At 35.6% G+C, this 24552-nt stretch overlaps 1 protein-coding gene across 1 annotated transcript; it reads left to right on the plus strand.

Annotated features, from left to right (window-relative positions):
• Positions 1-1412: 1412 nt before the first annotated feature.
• On the plus strand, positions 1413-23696 carry CALB1 (calbindin 1). The gene is made up of 11 exons (XM_045991247.1): positions 1413-1721; positions 2251-2327; positions 6285-6359; positions 14782-14865; positions 14977-15033; positions 17957-18034; positions 20399-20454; positions 20538-20577; positions 20706-20759; positions 21609-21680; positions 22017-23696. The coding sequence occupies exons 1-11, from the start codon at positions 1643-1645 to the stop codon at positions 22128-22130; spliced, it is 786 nt and encodes a 261-aa protein (XP_045847203.1). The 5' UTR covers positions 1413-1642; the 3' UTR covers positions 22131-23696.
• Positions 23697-24552: the final 856 nt, after the last annotated feature.

Consider the following 24552-nt stretch of genomic DNA (forward strand, 5'->3'; position numbering starts at 1 on the left):
CTATTTACTCCAAGAATAGTTATTTTCATCTTGTGTAAAATTATAATAGTATTGCTCCACATAACACTCTAAGTCACTAAAAGTGAGAATCAGATAAAGTAACTAAAATGAAAATAATTTGTGTACTGCCAAGTATTATAGAAGAGAGAACTTCATTGAGAAGTTTATTGAAAGAGATCAACTTTCAAATGATGGGTCTCTGAAAAGAATCCACATAAAATATTCCATGAATCCACTACTGGGTAGAGTTGTAGCCCAAGAAACACAAATTTGAGGGTTCTCATACTTAATTACAGAAGGTTAAAAAAAATAGAGCTTGGTAAACTCACTTTAATTCACTTTAAGTCTACATTGGCTGCATTTGGATGTTCTCTTGTTCCTCCATTTTGTTTTTGTACCATTGTAAATCAGATACTTAGGGTATGCCTTTAGAGGACCTCAAGATCTCAAAAGATTCAAAACCAAACACTTTAGTAGTATTTATTTCATAAATTATCTACACTTATCACATATTAAAAATGTAACATGTATTCAGTTAGGTAGGTTTTTCTTTTTTCCAACTCCGATGGTCACTTCCAGTTCCGGAAAAAATCTTCAACAAATACAACTTGGCGTGGAAAGAAGAGATATACGTGTTAAGGCCTCCGAATAGGGTGTTAGCTGGGTCAATAACTCACCTAGGTATAAACTTAGACCAGAATCTTGGTTTCTCTTTGTCTGGGCTTGTTCTTTCTAAGCTCATAGAAGTAAACCATACTATTTCTAAGATCACTTCTTTCTCTAACATTTTAAGATTTTATAATTTTATCACTTTCCAGTTATAAGTCTACTTCACGTTGGAAAAAAAAACCCACATAATACTACTTCATCATGTTGGCAGGGCTTGTTCATTTAAACCACCTTAAGAAACATTCCTAGGATGACGCTCCAGTACAAAATAGAGTGGTTGATAGCAATAAATTAATTGTACGCATTAATCAAAGTAACCTAATACTTGCCAATACTTGACTTTGTTCAAATACCAAAATGTCTCAGAGAAGTCTCCTTTCTTCTCCCTCTCTCTCTCACACACACCCCATTTGTATGGTTGTATTGTTTATCAGCTTTCCCCTTGCATCTGAAAATCAAAACCTCTTTAAGTTATTTCACTATAATATTCAGGAACGAAGATCGTTTACGGATTAGGAGAATGTGGGGGAAAGAGTGTCTGTTTTCAGGCTTCAGTCTCTGAGCTAAGGATCTCCCACCACCTGCTGCTTCCTACACTCTAAAACTCCTGCTCCAGCAAGCTTTCCTGCGAGGAGAGGAGAAAACTGGGAGGGGAAAAAGGTTGATGCGAGCTAGAGGCGGGAATGAGGAATGGGAGGCAGGAGGAGGCGTGGCCCAGCTCCGCTGTCAGGATAAATACTGAGAACTGGGTGCGGGGTGTGGAGAGAGAACTCGGGAAGACCGCCTGAGAAGAGCAGCACCGAGGACAGCTCCCGGCAGCGCCCGCCCCCGTCTTCCTCCGCAGATCTCTTTCACACACGCAAACATACACACACACACACACACACACACACACACGCTGAGGTTTTTGCTCACCCCACACTCGCACTGACACACACACGCATACTCATACACGCACACACTCGGCTGTACAATGGCAGAATCCCACCTGCAATCATCTCTGATCACAGCCTCACAGTTTTTCGAGATCTGGCTTCATTTCGACGCAGACGGTGATTATCTCCTCTCTTTTTAACTGTTTGAAGACCCCATGTCCCTGCCCTTTTCCATCCTTTTCCCCTCCCTTGAGCCTCCTAATCCTATTTTCTCTCGTTTCTTTACTTCTTCCCCCACCTCCCTGATCTTGTCTCTCCCGCTTCCTCTCAAACCATCAACTTGAAAGTTTATATGTGTTTTTCTATGTTAGCCCAAAATCTTCAACTTTTTCTCTCCAAGAATGCTAATAGTAGGAAGGCGGGGGAGGAGGAAAGGGAGAGAGAACGAGCAGAGATAAGGGGACACCACACCCTAAAGTTTCTCTGGCTATACTTAACATCTGTATGATCCTTCTTTTCCTTTAGAGGGTCCAAACTTTGACACAAGGAGAGGGCTGCGCTACCCTTTCCGCATCGTTTCAGAGTTAATCAATGTACAGGCGAGAGAGCTTTGCAGGTGGCCAGAACTATAGCTGTTATGGAAATTGAAAGGGGAAGAAACTCAGAATGAGGTGTCTGATACCTGGGTGCCTCTTTGTCTTTTCAGGAAGTGGCTACCTGGAAGGAAAGGAGCTGCAGAACTTGATTCAGGAACTCCAGCAAGCAAGGAAGAAAGCTGGATTGGTAGGTTTAAGTTTGCAGCCAAGGAAAAAGACCTTCAACCTTAAGACATAAATATCCTAAAGTTTTCATAATGAGCCATCGGAGATCAAGTGGTTTCCAGGGAATGCAGATTTATTGATTTGAGAAAGGAGAGGAAAAGCACCTTTCCAAACTGTGTGTGTGTGGGGGGGGGGGGGGGGTTGAAAAGGGGAGAGAAAGAGATCCCCTAAAGGGAAAAACCTTACACTATGAAATCAGAGCTTTTAAAATATAGATTCTATACTTGTGCTTGCTTTAATAATGCTTAAAAGTGTGGGTGCATGAGATCTTTTAGCAGATCACCTCCTCTTCCATGGAGAGTTCTACAAGGTAATTTTTAACTTCTCTTTAACTGCGTGAGAAGTGGGGGCGTGGGGGGGGGGTCGGAGAAATACATTTCTGCCCCTTGGTGGTCAGGAAACAGATCTGCAGATTATGGATCTCTTGTTTTATTGCTACTTATTTTGAGGTTTGATATTGTTGGACAGATAAGAAAATGTTCTATCTTGACCTTTCTCACTGGGGGAAAGTTGGACAATTTGTAAGATAATAATGAGCAAGAACAAGAAAGATATTCATTTCTGTTAAGAGGGAGAAACCCAAAAGTCAGAGATGTAAAAAGTAAAACAATTTTAAGAATTTCATATGTTTTTAAAAAGCAAAGCTATACTCTGATTGAAAACAACTAATGGGGTCGTGAAAGCAAGGTATATTTGTAATTTAAGCCATTAGGTAATTAAATAAATGACAATTCTTACCAATTATGAATAACTTCCTGTAGGCTTAAATTTACCTGTTAAGATGTTCTTGGCATAAAAATAAAGTATACCTGGGTTTAGAACATAGATGGGATGACTGTACAGAGGAAAATAGGACAAGAATTTTACTAGTATACTGGGGTTTATGTAAGACTACATTTCAGAAGACTGTTGGATTTGGGCTAGTTAGAGGTTAATGATTTGGGCCTTTTAACTACTGGCTAGAGATTTTACATTACATATTATATATAACTTTTATGTCTTTAGAGGAAAACATAGATGTATGTAATCTTTAGCAGATCACCTTAAGCACTGACGTATGTATAGATATTTTATAAATATGTTACTAACAGAGTTACTTTTTTTCTATCTAAATTGAAAATTGTGTAATACACATCTATGTACAACATATTCAAAAAACTACCAGAGGACTCTAAAATGTATTATAATTTATTACAGAACTATCAGTTGCTAAAATCATGGACCGAATGGATTTAAAACCAGATAACACTCTGGGGATTGTTTTACCCAGATTTAATATTATATAAACCTGCAAGGATCAAATAAAATGGGAAACATTTTATACACTGTCTCTACACCCTCCCCTCCTTATATATTATCATAAATAAATTAATGTAATATTATAGTTCTATATATTTTTGACTAATAAAGCAAAAACAATTCCTTATTTCATTTAAAATATCTGTTTGGAATAATCTTACTTGCCATATAGTTTCAAATTAAAATACTGAAAGACACTTCTAGTAGCTAAATGATTATATTTTTATTTTTTTAGAATTTTAATATTGTGATTTATTTTCAATTTAGAAATTCAGATATCTAGAAACTATATTTTTTGAGATTTTTCTTTTCCCATTTAAATATTTGTATTGTTTTGTAAACGAATAACTTCATGTTAGAGTTCTAAAGATTTAAAGGTTTTTTTCTACTGTCCGGGCTCCAATTTTAAGCTATTGGAAATTCTAATTATTAGGTATTAATCCAAAAACAGCAGACTTGAGCACAGGTATGAGATTATATCAAGTTGCTTAATATGTTGATTGTTGAGTATTTTTCTGGGTTATGTGTATAGGCTTTGGATAGTTAAAATCTAAATTGAGATCTAGACTGAGACTGAGAGGTTCATGTACTGGACAAATACATCCCTATACTACTGGCCTCATTGTAGTAAACTCTTTCTTCTTTTTTTGTAGAACATAAAGACTAATCTTAAAAACCAGGTTTCTTTTCATTTCTGGCCACAGGATAATAAATTTCATTATATTAATGGAAGCACTATTTGGGTTGTCATATTATTACTGTGAAATTTTAAAAATTTCACTAATTATAAGTGAATATAACATTTTTTTATTTGAAAGAAAGGGAGAGAGAGAGAGCACAAGCAGGAGGACTGGCAGAGGGAGAGGGTGAAGCAGGCTCCCTTGAGCAGTGAGTCAGCCATGGGACTCTGTCCCAGGACCCTGGGATCATGATCTAAGTAAAGAAGGCAGATGTTTAACCAATGAGCCACCCAGGCACTCCAACTGAATATAACATTAATGAAATATAAAAACCCAAAATATTTTCAAAACTACCCTTTTATACTAAACATGGTATTTTGTCTTTAAATTTGCATTTTATGAAGCTTGATTTTATTATCATTGTCATTACATTTTGTACTCTCTAAAACCTAGATTTTGACATAATTACCACCCAAGAAGTTCACAAACTAAATGTCATGTCTGCTAGTTAAACTAGTGGTACTATGTGATTTTTGAGATTTAAAATCAAATTATTTGTTTTTGTTTACCTTAAGGTATGTGCCAAAAACAAAACTGAAGATCCCACTAATGCCAAGGGATGAATTCCTTCCTTCTCTTACTGCTGTAATAAAATTTAATAAATGCAAATTATAATTAAACCATAGGAGAGTTTTGTTTCAAAGACTACTTTATAATTAAATTGCTTGATTACCATTTGTTACTTCAGTTCTACTAAAAATATTTACTTTGGTTCAAAAAGAATTCTGCAATAACTAGTAGTAATGATATTCAGCTTCAATATGAATGAACTATATTAACTATATTAACCTACATATCCCTAAAGCAAACTCATGGGCTAGATAATACCATCATCTTGTTATGATAAAAACTGAGACCTTAATATACTTTCCCAAGGACATAGAATAGGATATTAGTAAAGGCTGACCTATTTTAAATTGGCTTCAGTTGATGCAACAGGGCTATCTAAAATGGGCTATGTTGGAGACCCAAGGGTATAAATTCAACTTCCTGAATACTAGTTCTATATTCAGATCACTAGTTTACAGTTCATAGCCCTCTAATCTGTCAATATGTGAAGAGATTATGTAAGCAATAGAATAGATTGGACAAAATAATTCAAATGAGATGAAAGCATTCACTTTGTCCCTCTTAAACATATCTTCTTGTACTAAAATACATGGGAGAGAAAACATTTCAGGAAAAAATGGAAACACTGGAAAATTACTCTCTAAGTTATTCTGGGAGGCAAAGATCCTGAACATATAACCAATAGCTTTCAATAAGATCATCAAAATTGTCTGTCTCTAATGAAAGTACAAATTGGTAAAGTCATTTTTTTATCTAATTTTTTTAATTTAATTGTTCAATGTATTTAATCAGTAAATGCCATTTCTGTGTTGGGAACCTGAAGATACTAGAAACATTGAAGAGTGACAATGTGAGGCACTCTTCAACATTCACATTTCTTGCTTGTCCAAACTGAAAACACCTATTATTACTTCCCATGGATAAACGTGTTAAAATAAGGAAAATGTTATAGGGCAATTAGTTGGAACAAGAATATTTCCTGAAGGAAGCAATGTTTAAAGTACATTATATTTAAATTCACTAACAGTTAGGAACTCAGTAATTCTGACTACATTTTCAAAGGATAGCATATTCTCAAAACTAAAGATAAATCAGTAATTGATTCAGAAATGATAATAGTAGCCCTTTCATTTGAAACCAGTAAATATTGTGTATCAGTTATATCTTCAGTTTTCATGAGAATAGTTCATCAGTGTGCATAATTCTAAATGGTTTCAATTCCAGTTTTTCTTTGCAGAAGTTATTAACATATCAGAAGCATAATTGGTAGTTTTTTTAAATAAACTTCTTACTTTTTGATATAATTTTAGGAGTTATCACCAGAGATGAAAACCTTCGTGGATCAGTATGGGCAGAGAGATGATGGAAAAATAGGAATTGTAGAGGTAAGGAACTTAGTATTTTTCTGATATATTTTTAATAAACGAGCTTTATTTTGTACTTGAATCCAACTCAGACAGGATATGACAAGATCAATTTGGAGAGGCTTATTTTGCCTAAGTAAAATGTTATCTTCTATTCAAAATTATAAAATCAAAATGCTCAGAAAGAAAGAGACCTTAGAGTTTGTCTAATCCAGAGCCTAAATATAATACATTATGAAACCAAAATGTGGAGAGGTGAAATGATTTGCCTTTGGTTATGTGCCTGTTTGCTGGCATCGGTACAATTAGAAGCCCAGGTCCCAGACACCTGGACAAATACCTTTGTCATTACATTACCCTTCCTCACTTGGATAGAACACCAACCAAGTACATGGTTCATTGGTATTTCTTATTTAACAGCATACAGTTTTCTGTGTATTTGTAATCACTATGACAATGGCAGAAAGCTGCATCCTGGTTCCTGAAATTCTATTTTAGATTGGCAGTTGACCTTAGTAAAAACAAAGAACTAAAGTTAATGAATATTTTATGATGTGTTATAGGTAAGGATTTCTTCTGAGTCTCTAAAAGATAAAATTGTGGGTGTCAAATCCTATCTTCTGATGAGGACTATTCCTATGGAGGACAAATTTTGTTTATGAGTCAAGGAAGCCAGACTTTGACTATGCATCAGCTCTTCAGCATTCTCAGATTTGTGCAAGAGCTGTTGTTTTCCTTACTTGTACTTTCTGAAGCTCTGGTGTCTCAGCTTCTCGATCTCTGCAACCTATTAGAGAAATTGAATGGACAGCTTTGTCCAGAAAAATTAATAGGTGATATTTTAAAATATGTCAAATCAAAAGTATAATTATATTATTATAATATTCTTACTGTATTAGATTGTGATGTAGTCTGGCTGTCAACAACATGTAGTCATAATTTACCTTCGATGCAGAGAATTAACTTGGCTTTCAATTAATTGATTTTACAGGACATCTGTCATTCAATGTGAAATGCTTATTTTTAAGCAGCTACCTACAAAAGGAGTTAAGAAAGGACATACTATTATTACCTTTGTAATTAAAACATTTCCCTGGAGTATACACTTTCCCCTTTGCCTTTGTATAACTCATTACAATATAAATAGATAAATTCACGGTACTGAGACTTACAGATTGATATAGATGTAAACTAATCAAGGTATGAAATCATTAAGGAAAAGAAAATAACTTTTGAAAGACCATAAATGAGATGAGGTAAATCTATTCAAAGTGAATTGGAAAATTTAAAATCAGTGAAATTATAGATGTGGTTATTTCAAAGCTTGGCATATTTTATAATTCCAGTAGAGGACGGACCATCATCTGATATTTAACATACTTCACCTTAAAGGACTCCAATGGTCTCAGCTATTTATTTTACTTAATTTCTTCAGTGAGAGTAAATTAACAATAGTATAAAAAAATCATGATCCAATTCACACATTTCACACTTTTAAAAGGCCTCGATGAATCTGTTTTGAATCCAGGTTTTACTATACATGATAGAGTATCACCACTCACGAATTATAATTTGAAGCCATATTTGAAGGAGAGCCTGGGGGCCACTAGAAGTTTGTCCTAGAAGTTTGAGGAAAGAAATTTCTCTAGAAGTTTGAGATAATAAACTATTATAGAAAAGTTTTATGTGTGAGGAAAGATAGGTAATAGACGAGGATAAAGAGGTAATGGAGAGTAAAATGAAGAATTGAGAAATTTTATAGTAATCACAGTAAGAAAATTTACATTAGTATGACAATATACAATTTCTAAAATGCATTCTCTCATTTGATCCTTGTGACAAAATAAAGGAAGCCTAATATATAGTATAAGGACCTATTTTATAGTTGGGGAATCTGTGGCTTCGATAGAATTTGACCAAAGAAAAAATAGGAAATAAATGGTGAAACAGCCAGAACCCAGTCGTGTTCCTCTAAACCACTCTACTTTTTTTAAATAATAAATAATCTGTGCATCTTCTGCATTAAAAGATAGTTCCAAGCTTCAGTTGGTTGATTATTTAGGGAAAGGCTTTATGTTTAGCTCGGTTGAACAGGATGCATGAAATATAGAGCAGTTATCTAGTCAAAACATTTGAAACATGATTTGGGCAAAACTTACAGAACAGCTGAAGAAGACAGAGTTTAAAGGGAGAAAAACTTTCGAATAAATTCTTATGTGTCTCACTTAACTAACTATCCCAAGACACAGAATTTTTTGCCTGATGGGACTCCTGGGGAAAACTAGCCAAAACTCCTCATTTTAAGGATGAAGAAACTGAAACCCAGACAGCTTAAATGTGGTATTCACGGTCCCAGTGGCAGGGAGGGACAACATGTGTATGCAAGCCTAGATCTGACCATGATTCTAGAATTCTTTTCATTAATCTGAGTTATCAGCCACATGCAAGAGGACGGGTAGAATGGGGATTAGTTGGAGAGAAGAGCATTAGAATGGGAGAGCAGAAAGAATGATCACTGCAGGAGTTCATAGGCATGTTGATTAGGTCTAGAGTGGGTAAGTAGGAGTGAAGAGAGTAAAGAGAGGTTCTGGAAATCATTGGAAACAAGAAATTGAAAGTTAGAGATTATGTACCATAAATGAGGAGAAGAATAGTGGGAATGCCCAAATTTATAACACATCCTCGCGTGTCCACTAGGAATTGGAATAAAATGAAGTTCATCTTTTTTTTTCCCCCCAACTGAACATATATCACTTGCTAAGAAATCCTATATATAACATGGGGCACAAATACACACACTTCAGCCAGCCATGATGGAATGGGAAACCCCACGTTTTCCAAAATTTATGATAATCTACCTAGTCACATCAAGATAATGTCACTTTATCACTCAAAGGGGAAAGACATTAGTTGTTCCTATATATTTAATAGGCATACAGATGGGATCCTCAAAAATCTAATTAAGGCAAACCAAATGATATTCATATGGTAGTCTGCTTTCCTATTGGAAATGAGCTAAAGGAATTTGACTTTAATTGAAATGCATTGTCCAAAAGATCAGAAAATATAATGATTAATTTTCAGTGTTCTATCCTGAAATGGACTGATCTTGCAAACAACGTACTTTTGCTATCCAGAAATACCTAAAATGAAGGGTAGTTTATAGATGTCGTTCTTCTGAACTTTTAAAATTTCATGTCTTTAGATTTTAAAATTCACACAAATACAGTTCATTTATAAAGAGATTGTTAATATGAACTCAAAACAGGAGCACTGAAATTCTGAGATACTTTTACAAACACCATGACAGTCAAAAAATGTTCTAAATTTATTCAGGCTAATAGCTTTATTGCGGGGAAGGCTGGTTAAAATAATTAGAAAGGAAGACTGAATGACTCAGCAGATAATATAAGTGCCAGAGAAGAAATTTCTAGTAAGTACAGATATCTCCCTTAGTAGGATATCAGCTTTTTTTTTTTTTTTTTAAGATTTTATTTATTTATTTGACAGACAGAGATCACAAGTAGGCAGAGAGGCAGGCAGAGAGAGAGGAGGAAGCAGGCTCCCTGCTGAGCAGAGAGCCCCATGCGGGGCTTGATCCCAGGACGCTGAGATCATGACCTGAGCCGAAGGCAGAGGCTTTAACCCACTGAGCCACCCAGGCGCCCCAGGATATCAGCTTTTTAAGTTTTTCACCTAATCCCTTGGGCAACGTGTGGGAAACTACCATCCTCTTCAGTTTTGTTTTTTTTTTTTTTGTCCAGGTCAGTGCATACACTGAAAAAAAAAAAAAAAAAGATCTAAAAGCTATTTTAATCCTAAAACTGTAACATCTCTCCCAGGGAGGCAGACACTATTTTCCCTCTTTTCTTCCACAGTAGGATTTGAGCATGTAAGTTTAGCTATAGTGAATGTAATTTTTCATAGCAGACTACTTTTTCACCTCAGAATTTGGGGAAATTATGAACAGTGAAATCAGATGAAAAACTTCCCTCCAAATAAATAATTTTCAATGATTAGGAAAAGGTTTTTGAGTGGAGATTTTAATGGAGTGTGATGGTTAAAGACAAAGGCTTCAAAAGTCAAGAAAGTCATATGGTCCAAAGGCTTCAAAAGTCAAGAAAGTCAGATGGTCGGATTTTTCAAATCTGGTTCACACTAAATGAGAGCAATTCATTTATCCTCTCTGCCTGTTTCTTTGTAAAGAGGGACGATATATAAGTCCCAACATCAAATGTGAGAAAGCAGGTCAAACAAATACGTCAACCTGGCACACTGTAGTAGTTGCAATCGTTTTTTAAAAAACTGAAAATCTACACCATTCTTCTGAAGATCAAGACTTTTAACAACTTCTTATATAATTTTTCATATTTAAATTATTAAACCCAACTGGCCTGAAATTTATGTAAGATTATTTGCTTTCCAAATTTCTTGGAATCACTTAATTGCCTAGGAAGAAGAGTTCTCTGGTTTCCAAATGGAAGAAGTGAATGCTCTGTTAATACGTGTTGAAGGAGGTTAACATGCACCACCAATGTCTTTAAGAATTATGCTTCATGTGTGCTTTGACTTATGTAACTCGGTCACTTATATTTTTAGTAAAATTGCCCATTGTGTGTGCTCTCTTTGTAACTAATACTGGAAATTTATCACTACATCTCCTTTTTTGAAATTGTGGGAATAATGTTTTAAAATTATCTCCTTCCTTATAAGGTTCTTACCCACAGTGACTATGAATCCCCAGTATCTAGCACAGTGCCTAGTAGGTTCTGAATCATAGCTAGATGAGCTACAGCAAAGAATTCCAGCCTACTCCAAGACATAATATGAGGGTTCTACATCATGCCTAGGAATAGAACAAAAGTGTAAAAACCCTGTGTGTTCAGTGTTCAACTGAAGTGTAAAACCCTGTGTGTTCAGTTCCCTGGGAAGCAGATATAAGTCGAAAATGAGCAATAAGTAAATTTATTAGGAGGTGCTCTTAGGACCAGTACCTGTTGAGGGGAAATAAAAAGAGCAGGACTGGGCAGAGGGAGACAGTGGTCCATGATATAGTCTCAGACTGTATAGTAGAGGCTTCATTTGACCCTACAGCAGACTTGAAAGCTGTAACAGCTCCTCACAGAAGTCCCAAATTAAGTGACAGGGCTGTGCCTTTTTCTCTTCACGTGGATCAGTCATAGGACACAGTATCCTTGGGAAGGCAGCTCTCTTCAGTCTAGATAATTTCCCAAAGGCACCCCAGATGCTCTCCCAAAGTAACACTCCCAGCACCTTTTAAAGGAACCTCTGGGTAGAGGATCACAATATCCACCCCAAATCTATCCACAATTCAGTAATAAGTTATTTGAATTATCTCCAAAGGAACTTTAGGAGCTTATGCTGACCCTAGGCCATAGTCCATTGCCTTCATTCATAAATTCAATAAGGTATTTACTGACATTTTTGCAGGTGCTGGGCAAAGAAACAGTAATAAGACACAGACCCAATCCTCAAGATGTGTGTATTTTTCATATATCTAGGAGAGACAAGCAACTTTTACTTCCCCACTCTCAGTGACAAGTGCCAGTGCTCACACCTGAAGCTCTGAGGAATTCTGGTTATAATCATATTATAATATGATTATGGCATTATAATGCCATATATATAATGCCTTCTCATTATTGCCTTGATATTCTTCCCTCTTTTCCAAACCATAACGAAGTATTGCGAGTTCATAAAGGAACAGTCAAGCAGCCCAGGGATTAAGAAATTACCAGTAACCTTGGATCAGGCAATACTGAATATTTCCGTGGACAGCAGAGACTTAGCAAATCTGAGAATAAAGCTGCCTTACTTGACACCTTCAACAAAAGACCTCTCCGACTTTGTAGAAATGCTCTAGGACACTAGTGCTGGAGAGTTACTGCACCCAGCTCTGAAATTTGAACACTGATTCCCAGTACATTGATGGAAGCATCAACAGAAGGACCAAAGGTGAAACACACCTTTAAAAAGATGATATATGTTCACTACAGTTACATCCTATCCAAACATATTCATTGTTTCTCTTTTAATGGTTAGCTTGTTTCATTATAATCTTTTACAAGTTTGAGATGCATTTCTAATGATTAAAATAGGATGACTGTATATTCAGTTTAACATTAACAGTTCAAACTAATAGATTCAAAATGTGCATGCAGATATAGTCTGTATTACCTTTAAATAAATGAAACCGAGGAGGACCAAAATGGCATGGGAAAAGAAATACACATTTTTACTATATATGCAGAACAATTTTACCATCTCTATATTTGACATTCTATATTTGACATTCTAGAGACCTCTAAATTTTATGCCAGTCATACAAACTTTAATTTTTGACACAAAGATGGTTAAATTTTCCCTTATTTTACACTTAGTAGTTACTTACTAGTTCATTCTTTTAATTTTTTTTTAAGAAAAGTTACATTTCGGTGAAAATACAGCTATTAAAATTCAAGCAATATAGAAAATTACAATGAATATAGTAAAAACAAATACTACAGATCATGTTAAGAAGGTATTTTTAATGAAGCCAAATTATCAACCAATCCCCAGCGTTTAGGTCAGGCATATAATACACAGAGGACCACCCTAGGCATATAGGAGATTCAGACAAAGCACGGTCCCTGCCCTCCGGAAAGGGATGGTCCAACAACAGCTTACAAAGTGGTATCTGACAAGTTACATACTGATAACTAAAAGAATTGGCATTAGCTATTACCTATTTCCCAAATGAATGCTTATGTAAATGCACGACTATATGAGTGACCTTTGTTTCAAAATAAGAAATGGTCTTCTGAGGAGTCATATTAACATTCTAATAAGATATATGGCTCCATTCCTTAGTTTCACCTCCAATATGTAATGTCTATAAGCTGAATGGATCTAATTTGAGGTATTATTTTAAAGACATAAAAACAAGTTAAAGGACTTGCACATAAATTTGAAAAGATACATTTTTTTAAAGGGACATGGGGAGATAGATTTTCCTATAATTTGGTAGAAATTTTGGAACAGATACTGAACTTAAAGGGGTATGGGGAGATAGATTTTCCTATAATTTGGTAGAAATTTTGAAACGGATATGGAACTTAAGGTTGATCCATACCAAAGGTGCTTGGTCTAAAGTCCAGGGATGAGGGTCCATGCCTGAACTTCAAGGAAATTAGGTGAAACATTGTATGTGTAGTTTCATTCTTTAATGGTAAAGATGTAGTGATTCTAACAGAGTCTCAGGTCATTTTGAATCCAGTACATTTAAGAGACATTGGTTTCTACTTCATAACTCCTTATTTTAGTGATGAAGGTACTAAGTTCCAGTAGTGGCTGAGGGAGTTGCTGGGGACCACAGCTAATTAGCAGCTGAGCCAGGAATAGAACCCATGCCTGCAGTGAGGCCATCAATCCAGCTCCCTCCCTCCTGCACATAACAGATTACAGTCATCTTAAAATGGGATCTGGAGCCCTTTAAAAAAAAAAAAAAAAAAAAAAAAGAAGGAGGAGGAGGAGGGTTCTAAAGTTATAAAATGAGATCTAAGGAGACAGGTTGTAAAATCATGAAATAGGGTCAGAAACCCAAGCCCTGGATCTGAAGTGGACATCCTCTTCGCTAAAACCAACAATTTCAGAACTGTTTCTTCCTATTACTGTTCCATTTTCACTCTTCATCGTGTATTGTCTTTTCCATCTCTCTTTCCACTGCCTTATAATAGTCTTCAGTTTATCCTTTTTTAAAAAATATATTTTATTTATTTATTTGGGGGGGGTGGCAGAGGGAAAGGGAGAGGAAGGGGTGGACTCCCCACTGAGCAGGGAGCCTGACACCGGTGTGATCCCAGGACTCTGGGATCATGACCTGAGCTAAAGGTAGACTTTTAACCAGCTGAGTCACCCAGGTGCCCCGTCTTCAGTTTATCTTCCCTGCGTCTCTTAGGCTTTCTCCTCAGATCTGGGGATGCATTTTTTTCCTTCCTTCCTTTACCCTCCCTCGCATTTTTCATAGTTTCTTTGCTTCTCTGTGTCATGTATCTCTCTACACATACCACATTCGGTGCACCCTGACAAGAGCACAGTGCTCTGTGGTACGGAAAAGATGAAGGGTTCAAGCCTCTGGGATGAATCTACTTGGATGTCCAGCAGATAAGGAGTGGTCAGACCTGTGTTATCTGAGCTTTCTGAACACCCCTGCTGCAGCCACCTCACTGACCAGGCAGCCCCATCACTCAGGGGCACCCATGCATTAGAAAAGACAATGGTTCTCTGTGGGAACAAAGTATTAGAAAGGGAAGGTCAGTCCTAACGTTTTTCCTCTCCTGGTTTTCTGGGCAATAAAACTTCTTCTAATAAATATATACAAGAAAACCAAGCAGGAAGTAATGATAAGGCTTGCTTCCCTTACAACTTTATAAATCTTTTTCAGTTGGCTCATGTATTACCCACAGAAGAGAACTTCCTGCTGCTCTTCCGATGCCAGCAGCTCAAGTCCTGTGAGGAATTCATGAAGGTAAAATAGAGCTCTGTCCATGAGTGAGGTCTTCAGAAAGTTACTTAGTGTAGGAAAATTGTTGTGTATTTTTTAATGTGTTTGGTTTTCCTTATCCAAAATTACTTACAGACATGGAGAAAATATGATACTGATCACAGTGGCTTCATAGAAACTGAGGAACTTAAGGTAAGCAAATAAAAACCTGTTTATTTTTTTTCTCTTGAATAGAATTATGAACACTAACTTTTTAAAAAACTTCCCACGAAAGAAACTTACATTGAGCAATGGCACATTTTCACCCACTCTTCCACATCGTTAATGAAGTACCAGATTAAAAAGGAGACATCAAGTACTTCTTCAAATTCTATTCAGGAATGCAAAAAAATTAGCATTTTCTGTGATATAAACAAGTTGTTATACTAGATAGACAGATAGAACAATAATATTCTAAGCCAAATAAGATGCTCCTTTTCATTGAAATTTGCCATTTTATTTTATAAATTAAACGAATATAAACAGATTTCTCTCTCAAGAGAAAGACAAACAATTGTTGGGCACCTACAATATGTATGCACATTATTTTATCTAATCTTCATGTGTGTTCGGAAATCACTACTACCTTCATGAGGAAAAAGATTAAGAGTTTAATGATATAGTGAGGCCACACAGAAAGACGATGCTGGGCTGCAATGTTTAAACCCAAACTCCTCTGCCTCCAGGTTCCCTACCCATTCCATAAAACCTCCTGCCTCTCAACAAAAACAACAACAAAGTCCTACTGTAATCAAACTTCTGAAAAATTGTAACTTTGAAAACGAATTTGTCAATTCATCTCTCCCAGATGTACAGAAGAGCTGGTGGGGGAGGAAAAGATATGAAGGAGAAGCCAAAGAGATCTAAAATCAAATTATTGCGTCTGCTTTTGTCTTCTTTTAAATGGGGATAATAATAGCTTTCACTCCGATTTACTGTGAAGCTCGAGTGCAATTCTGTATATGAAAGATTTTGTGAGATACACATGGCACAATATATTGTATTACTCATTAACTCGGTAATTTAGTAGTCTTTCAGAAGTATGGCAACATTCTTTCTGTCATTTCCTTAAATCGACCCCAAGATTTCTCAGTCCAGAGACCCTATTTTGTCAATCTCCAGGATAGAGAGTAACTAAACAGGAGGCAAATTAATATACTTATGTGGCAGGTATAGTATTAGGTGCTTGAAATGTATTTTAAGATTTAATCCTCTCAGAAAACCTGCAAGACAGGTATTATCATTTCCATTATACAGAGAAACAGAAATTTAGAGAGATTCGATTTCTCAAATTTACCTAGCTGCTCATGAAAGAATCTAAACTATCTGATAATGATTCTTGTCAAGTGTGGAAATAGGAATATCAAATTCAGTTTCCTTGCCATGGTTTAACATGGCTTGAGTCACAGACAATTTTAGAGATGGAACTAGGACATTTGCACCACTGTAAAATTGCTCAAACACAGTCAACAGCAGCCTCTTGCAAATATAAACATTTCTAACGTGAAAACATTATATTTTATACAGACTTGCTGCACAACAACCTAGAGCTCACTAGGTAACAGTTAAGCTATTGTGTCTTTATTCTATAGGACAAAAAACCCAATCTTTTAAAAATCATTTCAAGTTCATCATGAAAACCTTAGCTCATTTCTAATACTGACCTTCTTTGTTCTACATTTTATTCTCAAAAAGAAATTCTAAATAGAAGTCCTCCTCTCTGGGGAATTTTGAAGATAAGTTGGTATTCTTTTTTTAATGGATCTTTCAAGAAAGCTAATTTTAAGATCCATAATAGAGTAAAACATCAGTTGCTCTCAGACACGACTTTGAATCTCAGCGGCCCCAGGTTTCTCCCAGGCTATTTTTGTGACCACCATTTTAGTCTCTGATGAAGCTTTTTAACCCAATTAATCTCTGACAAAAGACTCATAAGGCTCAAAAATAAAATTCACCCCCAATACATAACTTTGAATTTTCCATGCTTCACTTTGGATTTGAAATGGAATGCTTGAAATGAAAATGCACTTAATCAAACCAAGAAAAAGGTCTCCTTCCTCAAAAAGAATAAAGTTAAACCAGCCCAGGAGAATTCGTACATTTGGGAAGAAGATAAACCACTGCAGAACCAAAGAAACCCAATTCTTCAATATATCCAAACACAGTATCTGCTTAGTTTTCCATAACTGCATTAATTCAGTTTTGGAAAAAAATAAAGGAGTCACAAATGAACAGCTCTAGACAAAATGAATATTATATGCCTAAGTGTTAACACTGTCATTTATGTGGTTTTTGGAAAACTTTTGATTTATTTCTCTTTAAAAAAACTTAACTCCCTCTTAAACTCCAACTGTCAAATTAATAATGATCTTTTTTCATCCTTCCCACAATAATCTCTATTTTAATATGATTCACATACCCTTCAAGGATTAGAGAACATTATCTGTGGCCAACTGTCTTAGTCTGAACAGCCAGCTGAAGCTTTCTAACCAAGGTGTTTGGGACTGCATTCAGCCCAAAAGCTACGTGACTGGCCCTTCAGAGAAACAAGCTTCCTACAATCTATAAACCTCACAGTTTGTGAGCACAGAAAATGCACTTCAAATGAGAGGTAGCTCTCCATCTGGCTTGCTAGTAATTTTCACTCCTGTTACAATGGCAGAGAGGGGGGTCCTTGTGTTTCTTACAGGAAAGCCATATGAGCTTTTATGAAGATATCATTATGTAGAAATGCACCCATTGGGCTGGCTGGTATACAAGCTTGTACTCAGGTTCCTACACAGTGTACAATCCAGATATACATTTAATTGAGTCATAAAAGCAGTGCAACATAGACCACAACAGATCAGGTCTCAGTAAAAGGCAGATATCTTACCTGTTAGAGACAGCATTGTGGCTGGAATGCCAAGTGAACCAAATGGCATAGTCTCCCTTCTGAGGTCCTCTCCTCACCCAGTTCTATCCTCCAAAGGAGGCTTTCTTTGCAGTCTCGGGACATTCCATTTCAAGGCAGGCTGAAATGGAAATAGATGATAGGTACTTAAGACACTTACCTGAGTGTTCTTTTTCTTAACAGAACTTTCTAAAGGACCTGCTGGAAAAAGCAAACAAGACTGTTGATGATACAAAACTAGCTGAGTATACAGACCTAATGGTAAGACTGATCTTGGAGAGATAGTACCTAAGAACCTATGAAATATTACTATGTTCTTGTTAATTCTCAAGGCTATGAAGGATAAGATAAATAAACCATGTGGGCATCACATGCACTTAGGTATCATTTCACTTGAAAAGTAAGGCCGAGTGAGTGCTGTCATCATTGGTTTAAGGCCCAACACATGAGCATTTCCTTTCTTGTGGAGGTAGGTAATTTATAGCTATCAAAAGATCATTTTTCTTACAAAGCCAGTGTAATTATATAATTTACACACATGTAAGTTACATTGTAAATACATAAATTAGATAACTAAAAACATTTTTTGAAGGTTCTAAATTTGTTTTTATCATGACTCACAAAATCATTAATTTTGTTAAGAGTTTAAAGAGAACTTACAACTACTTTATTCATTGAGTGACTAAAAAAAATGGGTATTTTAGAATACTGTCTTGGTGCTTGCGTGAGGAGTTCCAAATGTACCCTGAGCCTGATACTATGATAAATAGTGTAACCAAGATATCTTATAGAATGTTGATAATAGAGCTAAGGGAACTGCTTTACACATAGACCCTTAATGTTTTAGGAACGAACAAATTTATGAAGTTCTAGATAGAATAATCCAATGCCCATGAAGTTCATCAATTTCAAGTAGGTAGTTTCCTCATTTTGGCTCATAGAACTCATTTTGACTCATTAGAACTATGAGGAAAAGTTTTTGCCAAACTGATTCAGCTATGGGTCAATATTTTGGCAACATTATAATTTTTGAAATTCAGAAAAAATTTTTAAATTGTCCAAATCAGTACATATATTTATACATGCTTTCAGTACTGTAAAGGTACAGTGAATTCTTACCTTACAGATTTACATAAATACCCCCACAATAGTGCATATTATAAAAATTATGTTCTATTAGATTGATAAAGGAATTAGGCTTTTTAGTTACCCTGGGAAGTCATCTTATACAAGGCTTGAATATAAACCTGTTATGAGGTTTACTTTTAAACTGTGAGCCTACTTTTATGCAGAGGGGGAAAAAAAACACTAGAACTCTACTATTGTCTTATTCACTATAGAATGATATTATAAAGCAGGACAAATCTTTAATTTCAAAATTAAAAATTTTTCATTGCAAGAAAGCATCTTCTTTAATCCATTTATCATAGCACTAGCATACAAATGTGTCACAGTGGGTACTTCTAAGCTCTGAATAGCTTATGGGAAATGGACAATAACCTACATTTATCAATTTTCTGTTTTGTGCCAGCCTTATGGGATGTCTATTTAAAGTAAGAACTCCTTTCAGGTAGAAATTTGAAGCAGTCTTTTAAAAACTACTCAGATGGGAGTTTTCCCCCTGTTGGACTGGCCTGGCATATCTGATTCAATGTCATAAACCAGTTCAAATCTGAGAGGCAAATTAATCAAGTACTAATTAAGATTTAAATATATATGTAGGGAAATAGTCCCCTATGGACACTAAATTGTGTGCTCAGGTGTCCAGTGTCTTGGTAGACAGTTTGGTGATATCAGAACTTATGGTCAACAATTTATAAAATGTGTCAGTATCAGACTGAAAAAATATGCCTCCTACAAAGCATTCTTAGAACATTTCAAACCAGAGACTGTTCTTTTTCTCCATAAAGAGACTTCACTAAACCTATAACCATTATGACCCGATCATATTTTTTGAAAAAACAAATATAATGTTACTTTTTCACATATGTAGCCTGCAAACTTTATATATTTTAATATATCTCATCTATAGGCCCTCCATGTACAATAGTTGCTACTTTCTAAAAACACGCATGCTTCCTGAATAAGAGTATGAGTGTATTTATATCTGGATGGTGTATGATGTGAATGTAAGTATGGTGAGGAGGTATCTACTCTCCAAGGAAAATAATTGAAAATTAGTCAAAAATTCTGTTCTCTTAAGAATTTGTTCATACTATCTGCCTATTGCTTCTCTTTGTGATTTATGCTATAAAAGAGGGAGACCAATATTTATTTTCATATTATTGTTTGGAAGATTTTAGAATATACTTTACACTGCCAGACACCAACTCTCCCACATCTTGACACATACACATAGTTGCAAGAAAAATAAATTATGGTATTCCATAATCTAGCTAAGATCTTTATTACCTTGACTATTCTATATTATCCTGATAAACTTTGGCAATTGACCCAACTTATAGAACTGAAAATTTGCACTAGAAGTTTAATAAAAGCTAGTTTCTAGAATTTTACTGTCTATATGAGTAATTGATAACTCCAAATACTTTACTTTGAATTTTCTTCTCCTTCCTACAATAAATCATTCTTCAGTGGTTTTAATAAAAACGTTCTCTCTTTCAGCTGAAATTATTTGATTCAAATAATGATGGGAAGCTGGAATTAACTGAGATGGCCAGGTAAGTTTAAGAAGTACACAGGTATTATAATAAATTGATCCTTATCCAAAAAATCTAATCTATTATTGTTTCTCTCTCAAAAGGTTACTACCTGTACAGGAGAATTTTCTTCTTAAATTTCAGGTATTTCTCTTTTCCCTACCATAAACAATATTTTCCTTGAAAAGTTAGACTGTGGGAGATTTGCCAAGGGAAACACAATGAAATTGAACAGTAATACTTTAACCTTTGCTCTCTTCTCTATCATCCAGGGAGTCAAAATGTGTGGGAAAGAGTTCAATAAAGCTTTTGAGTTATATGATCAGGTAAAAGTTCTTTCTTATCTATAATTTGGTTGTTTAGAAGAATCTGGAAAATGCTCACGGGGAAGAAACCCTAAAACTCAAGGTCCGTATTACAAGAAACATGAGCTATTAAAATTTCTCAGCCAATTTACTCTTGTCATACTATCTTCTCATATGGTATTCCCAATTAGATGATTCTTGATTCAAGGCCCATGCTACAATTGATCTATTTTGAGACTTTGAATAAGATACCAAGCTCCTCTAACCCTCAGTTTCCTCATTTGTAAACAGGAGATCATACCCACTTTCCAGGGTGGGATGAGGATTAAGTTAGTTGAAAATATCCAGGAGAATCCTCCCCATATAATAGATGGTAACATCATGCATATGAGGAAAGGCTGTTTGTGATGTCAGTAGTTACCATCCTTTATTTTCTCCTAATTTCCCTACTCCTGGATCAAATCACTCCTCTGTGGGCTCTGGCACAGCTCTGCCACTACCTGGTGTGACATCAGTCTAGTCACACAGCTTCCCCAGGCCTCAGGGTCCATATTCACATGAACATACTTAACAACAACCTAATTACTTCAACAGGAAGGGATACTGTTAACATAAAGTGAGACCTTATATGTCAAAGTACTTCAGAAAGTTCAAAGGGTTTTTTAAATGTAAGGTGTTGCATGAGAGGCAATTCACATGTATTTTGGGCCTTTGGAGCAATTAAGAATTTGGAGGGTCTGACATTAAGATGTTGGAATATCTGCCAAGTATGCAGTGGGGAGACTTTCTGAAGAATCAGTTATTTCTGTTTTCTTACACCCCCTGTTATTGGGCAGTGGGTTGTATACTGGTTTATTTCTGCTCCCTCAGGATGGCAATGGATACATAGATGAAAACGAATTGGATGCTTTACTGAAGGATCTGTGTGAGAAGAATAAACAGGTAATCTAGTTACCATGCCACTCACTTTTTAAGCAGACTATAAGGATCCATCTAGAAGCACCACACATCCGTTTCTGGAAATCTACTTTAAAGATTTATAGAGCAGCAGAAGTAGAATTCAATTCTTAACCTGATTTGGTACTGGCCTGAAACTGTGTAACTGTGATAAATAGATTTTTAAACAACCTTGCGATTATTCATATTTGTGGAAGAATTTAATCTACCTCTTAATGGATTGATGTAACAAGAAGTTTTCATCCTACATTTTATCACTTGACAGTGGTTAATTAACTTCCATATTTAGTTGGATAACAATGCTATCTATATTCTATACAGGATCTGGATATTAATAATATTCCAACATACAAGAAAAGCATAATGGCTTTATCAGATGGGGGGAAGCTGTACCGAACGGATCTTGCTCTCATTCTCTCTGCTGGAGACAACTAGAGTTGGTGACCATGACCATTTACTAGCGATACATTGTATCTAACAATAACTGTGCACTATAAGGGAGTAGGCTGTATTTTCTTTTGTATCTGTAAATTTAACTGCATATAGATGATTACCCAGGATGTGTGGCACATTCTTTTCAGCTTGTTTCTATACTGTTTGTAATGTACAGTTTTTGTAACTACATGACTGAAAAAGGAGAAAGTCTCGGCTTAAGCCAGTCAGTAGACCCAACTGAAAAAAAAAAATAACAATATATTCTTGCTTTCATAAATATAGTTGGACAAGATTTCCCTGAAAATTCCACTAGGATTAATCTCTAAAATTCTAGTCTCTGATGTGTAAATGCACATTTGTCACTAATTAGGAGAATTATACCTAACAAGTTACCATTTCAGACAATCATAGGTCTGTCCCACAAAAGTCTTAAGCTGTATTTCCAGTTATTAGGAAGAATGTGCTTTTGCATCTAAAATACCAAAATATCAATCAATAGTTAGTTATTTGTGGCTCTATGAGGTTAACACTCTCACTAGACAAGGCTTAGTTAATTAATCAACAACACGTCTACTGCTTGAATCCATACCAAGCTATTGGTTCAAGTTAATCTGATGACAAGGAAAGGTAGCAGGGATGACACAAATCTGTCTGATTCTACATCTGTATTTCCAAGAAGCCTACTGTCAGAGAGTACGACCTTAATCCATTTTTTAAACTGTTTTCACGTGTTGCAGATTATAATTATTCTAGTCAACTGCTGTTTTTATGTCATATTGTGTGATCTCTGATTAAATTATATATGCCTAGTATCCTGGTGTCTACTTTGCATACTTCCTGGATTTTCTTCCTATGTAGGACTGTCCATTTCCACCAAGGGTATCTGCTGCCTCTGAAAATATTTTTTTCTAGCTATAACAACTCTATTTTTTACTACATAATTAAATTTTAATGTAAAATTCATAGCACCCTGATTGTTGAATGTTAAATCATCAATAATGTTGTGTATTCTGTGAATTCTATATATTTCGTATTGTGATCAGCATTCAAGATAGCTCTGTTTTTATCTGCAAATAGTTTCAAATGAGTTAAAAATAACATCTGAGAAGAAATACTAATGTAATCATTTAACTTATTTAGCAAGGGAGATTCTATAGTCTTTTGACCTACATCCAAGTCAGTTTCATAGATCTGTAGCTAGGACATCCTGTTACTGGTTACACTTGACATGTAATGGGTGGTAATTTGACACTTTGATTGTGAAGCAAAGAGCTAAGAGACATGTGTCTGTATGAAATTTATAAAGTTACCACCAAAGAGTTAATGGCTGTGGGTCAGTTTAAATGTCCCCAACTCTATAAATTCAGCACTACTTTTCTCAATTCATAGAAATCACAAACAAAAAAGTGAAGTATCTCTTCCCCCAAGGATGAACAGAAAAGAGACTTGGCAAAAAATAAAATTTAACGAATGATGTGTTAGGTTGGCTTTGCTTCTAATGTGTACATGGAAGCACTGACCTTAGGTTGAATTTAACAACTAAGAATAAATAAAGAGGAAAATAACTTTAATCTCTTGTATTTTTGTTTCTACCTCAAAACAGTCAGTTGACACATAATCAGTCATCAATCCAGGTGAAAATGTAGGATGCTCAAGTTATTATGGCCTAAGAAATCGAAATAAATGTCAATCTGCCTGATTCAGTGAATTACTGGATACCTTAAAGGAGCCTCTGACATCAAGATTTACAAAGAAATCTCAAAAAATCCAAGTATTTGGGAGTCCTTTGCCCAACTAACATGATCAAATAGTTCTCGGTGAAAGATTTCCTTGACAGAAATAAGAGGGATATACAGATTTCCTACAGTCATCTGTTCCTTACAGATGAAATGGCTGTTCATTATGAAGTGTACACCAAAATAAGTAGCACCCAGAAAGAAAGAAAAACAACAGCTGCAGGAAGTCTGATAGGAGTATAATCTGGGGGGACTTCCTAGAAATCTAATAACAATAATAATGGTCATGAACCCAGCACCCAGCCTGTTATGGTGAACTTCAACACCTGAGCACTGTCAGGGAAAGAAATTCTTATAACTCAGCTCAAGCAGTCACCCTTACCTGTAAGTGACAGGCCTGCCTCCTGGAGCAGAAAACAGGAAAGTGGAAAACGACTCTGACAGGACAAGTGTCAGATAGCTCATAGGCACCTATCTCATATCACAGACAAAATTCATTCCAGGTATTTTATCAATCCAAATGCAAAGGTGCACAGACAGCAGCGTATTAGGTTATCTCCCACTCCTCATGCACAGGATTCCTTAACAACCAATAATGAAAAAAAACAGATTGGAAAATTGGACTCCTTAACAACTAATTATGAAAAAAACAGATTGGAAAAACTTAAGAACTCTACTCCCCAAAA

The sequence above is a fragment of the Meles meles genome, chromosome 1, assembly GCF_922984935.1.
Source record: "Meles meles chromosome 1, mMelMel3.1 paternal haplotype, whole genome shotgun sequence".
NCBI lineage: Eukaryota > Metazoa > Chordata > Mammalia > Carnivora > Mustelidae > Meles > Meles meles.

What these genes read in the sequence shown, in the direction of transcription:
- CALB1 (XM_045991247.1), top strand. Translation starts at nt 1,643, where the DNA reads ATGGCAGAATCCCACCTGCAATCATCTCTGATCACAGCCTCACAGTTT. An exon ending in GCTTCATTTCGACGCAGACG is followed by an intron (nt 1,722 to 2,250) that starts GTGATTATCTCC and finishes TTGTCTTTTCAG; the next exon opens with GAAGTGGCTACCTGGAAGGA. An exon ending in TGTGTGAGAAGAATAAACAG is followed by an intron (nt 21,681 to 22,016) that starts GTAATCTAGTTA and finishes TATTCTATACAG; the next exon opens with GATCTGGATATTAATAATAT.